Source organism: Acanthopagrus latus, chromosome 8, assembly GCF_904848185.1.
Source record: "Acanthopagrus latus isolate v.2019 chromosome 8, fAcaLat1.1, whole genome shotgun sequence".
NCBI classification, from domain to species: Eukaryota; Metazoa; Chordata; class Actinopteri; order Spariformes; family Sparidae; genus Acanthopagrus; species Acanthopagrus latus.
Window position 1 is genome coordinate 104,547 of NC_051046.1, and position 6,312 is coordinate 110,858.

The 6,312-nt window shown below is 41.5% G+C and overlaps 1 protein-coding gene across 2 annotated transcripts in view; it reads right to left on the minus strand.

Moving 5' to 3' along the window:
* LOC119024039 (sodium channel protein type 4 subunit alpha B-like) overlaps positions 1-5,966 on the minus strand; it is a 29,129-nt gene extending 23,163 nt beyond the window's left edge. The window contains exons 1-4 of one of the 2 annotated variants that reach the window (XM_037106424.1): positions 3,392-5,957; positions 1,182-1,362; positions 642-779; positions 237-355 (exon numbers count right to left, since the gene is read on the minus strand). In XM_037106424.1, coding sequence (XP_036962319.1) covers positions 237-355; positions 642-779; positions 1,182-1,362; positions 3,392-3,495 — 542 coding nt within the window. In that variant the 5' untranslated portion in view covers positions 3,496-5,957. Of the gene's footprint in view, positions 1-236; positions 356-641; positions 780-1,181; positions 1,363-3,391 lie in introns of both variants that reach the window. The other variant, XM_037106425.1, reaches the window with a different exon arrangement.
* Positions 5,967-6,312: the final 346 nt, after the last annotated feature.

Consider the following 6,312-nt stretch of genomic DNA (forward strand, 5'->3'; position numbering starts at 1 on the left):
CAGAGAGACAAAAACAACCACAAAGGGGCTAAAAACAACCACAGAGAGACAAAAACAACAACAAAGGGAACAAAAACAACCACAGAGAGACAAAAACAACAAAGAGACAAAAACAACCAGAGACAGAAAACAACCACAGATAGACAGAAAACAGCAACAAAGAGACAAAAACAACCACATCTGCTGGTTTCATGGACCAATCAGAAAGAAGCACAGTGTGACATCCTAAAAGATATAAGTGAAGGAGGATCTTGATGGCGACGGTCCTCAGTGGGTTGAACGGACTGAGCAGGTAACAGGACGGCTCAGCATTAAACCTGTGGACCATGTTTCCTTCACCAAGGACAAGGAACGTCTACAGTTGAGACACAGGTCAGAGAGTTACAGGTGAGAGAGTCACCGGTCAGAGAGTTACAGGTGAGAGAGTCACCGGTCAGAGAGTTACAGGTGAGAGAGTCACCGGTCAGAGAGTTACAGGTGAGAGAGTCACCGATCAGAGAGTTACAGGTGAGAGAGTCACCGGTCAGAGAGTTACAGGTGAGAGAGTCACCGGTCTCTCTGACAGCTCATTTGAACATCTTTATCAGTTTTTCATCAGTTCTGAGAATGTTTAATAACCCTGAAGTTCATGGGCAAGAGACCTTCTGTGATTGGTAGAAGGGATCCAGCTCCTCCAATGGTGTCTTAAGAAGCTCAGGGGGTGGGTCCCCATAGATGAATGGGAGGAGCTTCTCAGCCTCCAGCTCACTTGCTGGTTTGGGCTGTTCTTTCTCTGCTACCTGTCAATCAGAGAGCCAGTCATTTAGAGAGGAGAGTTCGGTTTTCAGAATCAAAATCAGAACCAGAATTACTTAATTTGTCCCACAAATGGGGAAGTTTCTGTGTCACACCAGCCAATGGACAGTAGTATTACAATAAACAATAATAACAGTAAAAGTAAACAGTATAATAAAACAGCACATTGTATATATGTATAATATGAACAGTGTAATTGTAACAGGCAGTGTGGCAGCGTTTACACTTTAATCAAAGGCAAAGATTTCATAGAGACGTTTGTTTAGCTCATTGTCCAAAGTTTTAGGAGTTCTGAGGACCCCCCACTTCTGTTTGCCTGAGTCGTCATCATCATGGTACTGATTCTGTGTTAGTGACAGCTATAGTGTGATTATTGTGTTCTTTACCTCTTCCATCTTCTTCCTCCTCTCCTGCTCCTTCTCTTCTGCTTCATGACGTTGCTGGATCTCCTGCAGTGAGGCCGGTGTGAAGCGTCTGAACACTTCTGTACCAACAGGCGGCAGCAGAGATGCCACCCTGTTGTCCTGCAGCTCCGCCCGAACTCCACTGTCACCGAGCAACTGTTCCCTGTTCAAAGAGGAGGAACGAAACCAGTAAACCCAAATATGAAGAGACAATCAAAACATTTTGATTTCATGAAGATTAATGTTAAAGGGTTAATCACACCTCTGATTTACATTAAAGGACCAGTACAACCGAAAACTACGATTGAGTCATATAGAAGTCAGCTGGACTGAAGACGACTCTTGGATCAGAGGCAGTGGTGTCAGTCAGCGGCCTGTGGGCCAAATGTGGCCCTCCAACATTCACATTTGTCCCTTGGATGAAAACTTTTATAGCTGACATCAAACAATACTATATACATATTGTATTGAATACCATGATTGTTATTATTGTGACACTGTGAGGTTAGCTCATGTAGATATCATTAATCAGAACCTGTAACATCTCCTAACAACCAGAACCGTCAGTTTCATGACTTTAATGCATACTGCAGGTGTGCAGGTCTGAAGCCATCTGCAGGCGGTGTAAACCATCTTACTGTCAATGTTCAGCCTGTCTTTGGTCATATGGAAGTCTGTCACATGAAAACCTTGAAAACTGATGAAACCTTCAGATTGTCCGAAACGATTATTCAAAAAGTCATCAACTACTAAATGAATGGGTTTCTCCGTCCTCTGCTGTCAGCCTGTTAAATGTGAACATTCCTCTCTGTCAGACTTGGACGAAAGAAGAGGACTCAGATGCAGTATGGCAGAAGTACAGTCAAGTTTTATTAATCTGATTCTTTGACTCTCAGGAATGAATGATAACCAAAAGCTATGAAAGTACTGAGACAAACACAAGACAAACAACATAGAACACAGAAAACAAAAGGCGCTCCCGAAGGAGGATAACTACACTGAACTAGGGTCAAAATCTAAGTACGAAAATTACAACAAAAATTCACTCCGAAGAGGAAGCACAAGGCTATTAAACTTATCTATTCTATCTTATGAAAATTAACCAACAAAAATTCACTCTCGAGGAGGAAAACCAAAAGGGCTAGAAAATCTCCAAATACAAACAAAACCTTAACCAGAAATTTACAACCAAAATTCACGCTTCAAGAGAGGACAAAAAATACAGATAAATAAACCAAGAAAATACTTATCACAAGGAAGATCAAGGACTGTGGATTCAAAGGGCTTAGGCATACGACATGAAGACGAAATACTTTGGCACGGAGACAGGGGAAGACAAAGACTTTATACACATGAGGGAGGGGAGCACAGGTGGAAACAATCAGGAATCAGGGATGACGTCAGACCAGGGACACAAGAGGAAGGGCAAGTGACCTGAAACGAGAGGAGAATTAATTTCAAAATAAAACAGGAAGTTCACAAGACAGACCCCACGACAAGACAACCTCACCGCGCTGTGACACTGACAGTAAACTGAACATCTTTGAGAAATACTTGATAATAACTGAGAAGAAACACTGATCTGATCTGTTCAACATTTCAACTTATAAATGAATCCAGACAATAAAAACAGCTGTTAGTTATTTAATGTAAAACATGTGTCAAATATTCTGTGGATGAAATCTGTAAACTGTGAGTTTGTCGTTCTGTTGCATGTGAGTCTGTTCTGGAGAGGGATTGTCCTCTGTGGATCTGCTGAGCTCAGTTTTACAGACTAAGAAGCCCAGTGAGGAGCTGTGATTGTGCTTTTGGGCAATATAAATAAAAGTGATTTGATTTGAGGTCAAGTTAAGTCAAACTTTATTGTCAATTCTGCTATATGTACAGGACATACACAGAATTAAAACATCGTTTCCCTCAAATCCCTGGTGCAAACAGCAATAAACATAAAATATAAAAATATTAAATATAAAAAATAAAAAAATATGGACAAGTGCATTTGTACATGTGCATAAGTGTTCAACATGCACCTCAAATTATTCATGGTAACACATTCACTTTTTATTTGGATCGTTTTCTGGAGGTTTACATTAAAGCAGATTATTGTGTACATTGTGTAATATTGTGATGTAACTGCTACCATTTAACACATTTACGATACTGACGTGTAAATGTAAATAAACCAGACTTACAGCTGTGAAGGAAGAAGTCTCCGCTGATTGGTTCTCACCAGAAATGCTCTTCTCTCCCCTTTACTCCGCCAAAACTCAAAAAGTGACATTTTTATGCTTTTCATCAGTGTGGCTGTCTGTTGCCACCTGTCTCACCTGTCCTCTCTGTCTCTCTGCCTGTCTGATTGAGTCTTCAGTCATCTGCCACTCCTTGCCTGACTCACTGTTTTTAATGTTAGTGGAATCATCCAGAGTCTTGCTGCTGCAGGGTTCTGTCAACACGGTCTTCAGTGTTGGCCATGTTGGCTCCTCCCTGCTCTGAAGCTGTTGCCATGGAAACGATGTTTGAACTATTAGTTCTACATGACTCTGCTTTAACTGAGCCTGTTCTCCATCTTCAGATTTCATTGAGTCACCGCCAACACTCAGATCATTGTAGTGAACACACACACACACACACACACACACACACACACACACACACTTCCTGTTGTCCACAAATCTTCTACAGAACATTACAATCTGTTCCTGGAAACAGTGAAAGCACCATTTTTCTCTCACGCACACACACACACACAGAAGAAAAGAAACAGAGGACTGAATTGTTTATTAATGAGAAGTCTTCTCTTCCTTCTGCTCAGGGTTAGGGTTAGTGAGCTAAATGAAGACAGCATGTGAGCTAAACGAAGACAACATGTGAGCTAAACGAAGACAACATGTGAGCTAAATGAAGACAACATGTGAGCTAAATGAAGACAACATGTGAGCTACGTGAAGACAGCATGTGAGCTAAATGAAGACAACATGTGAGCTAAACGACAACAACATGTGAGCTAAATGAAGACAACATGTGAGCTAAACGAAGACAACATGTGAGCTAAACGACGACCACATGTGAGCTAAACAATGACAACATGTAAGCTAAATGAAGACAACATGTGAGCTACGTGAAGACAGCATGTCAGCTAAATGAAGACAACATGTGAGCTAAACGACAACATGTGAACTAAACGATGACAACATGTGAGCTAAATGAAGACAACATGTGAGCTACGTGAAGACAGCATGCCAGCTAAATGAAGACAACATGTGAGCTAAACGAAGACAACATGTGAGCTAAACGACAACAACATGTGAACTAAACGACGACAGCATGTGAGCTAAATGAAGACAGCATGTGAGCTAAAGGACAACAACATGTGAGCTAAACAAAGACAACATGTGAGCTAAACGACGATAACATGTGAGCTAAACGAAGACAACATGTGAGCTAAATGAAGACAACATGTGAGCTAAATGAAGACAACATGTGAGCTACGTGAAGACAGCATGTGAGCTAAATGAAGACAACATGTGAGCTACGTGAAGACAGCATGCCAGCTAAATGAAGACAACATGTGAGCTAAACAAAGACAACATGTGAGCTAAACGACAACAACATGTGAACTAAACGACGACAGCATGTGAGCTAAATGAAGACAACATGTGAGCTACGTGAAGACAACATGTGAGCTAAATGAAGACAGCATGTGAGCTACGTGAAGACAGCATGTGAGCTAAATGAAGACAGCATGTGAGCTAAAGGACAACAACATGTGAGCTAAACAAAGACAACATATGAGCTAAACGACGATAACATGTGAGCTAAACGAAGACAACATGTGAGCTAAATGAAGACAACATGTGAGCTAAATGAAGACAACATGTGAGCTACGTGAAGACAGCATGTGAGCTAAATGAAGACAACATGTCAGCTAAACGACGATAACATGTGAGATAAACGAAGACAACATGTGAGCTAAATGAATACAACATGTGAGCTAAATGTTAAATTCAGATGTCACATGACCTGGTTTCCACCTGGACACCTGGCAGAGGACAGATCACACCTGCACATGATGGCAAGTTGAATCCCAGCATTCACACAGAGTAGGAACAGGAAGACAGCAGAGACCCGAGGAAAGGCTGAGGGTCCTGGTGGACAAGGATCCAGATCCAAACATCTGGAACAAGTCACCAACACACAGGAAATGTCAGTCAGCAGAATGAAGCCAGAAGCTTCCCCAGGGGGAGCTGAGGGGGAGGCTGAGATCTTCAGGAAAGTGAATACAAGTTAAAAATGTCTTGGTAACTGGGTGAAATGTGAACACATTTGATTCAGTGAGTCTACGGTTCCAAAGGATATCATCATCTCTGATGTCCATTCAGAATAAACATCCATGAATCCACTTCAGAGGCTCTGCAGAACTCCCTGACCATCTTCATGTTTCAAGTTTTCAACAAAATCAATCAATTACAGTTATAAGTGCATGTGACTACATAGAAACGGATATAGAGCAGCAGTCCAGCACATTAAGGAGCTTTTACAGGCTGTTTCTCTCCTGATGGATGTAGTTGTTTCTGCCATGCTGGTTTCCAAACGGGCCAACATGTTGGTTAAAACATGTTAGTATCTGTCAGATAAGCAACAATATGTCTGATTCCTCCACGTACACACTCAAATGATTACGTATCATCATTATTTGAAATGTGTGTGGCTGGCTGACGCTGCTGGAGGACACACAGCAGGTCACTGTTGCCATAGACATATATACAGACGCCTCATTGAGCGGGTTGGCCCGCTGCTGCGATACGTTAACGTCGCCGCCATACAGGAGGATGCAGATCTGCCCTGTGAACTAATACAAGTAAATGGAGGGAACTTTCTAAAACTCTTTCTACAAAGTGCTATAGTTTAATGTCTCTCATTTACACATTCACATACATATGGATATATTCAGGAAACAGAGAGGAACCAAAAACAACGTCTGTAACGTTCACTGATGATTATAAACGTTAACTACTCCATATATACAGGTCGGCACCAAACCACAGGATGGATTTTGTAATGTTTTTATGAGTGTTTACAGCTGCTGATGTCTGTAACTCTGTTACTGTGATGA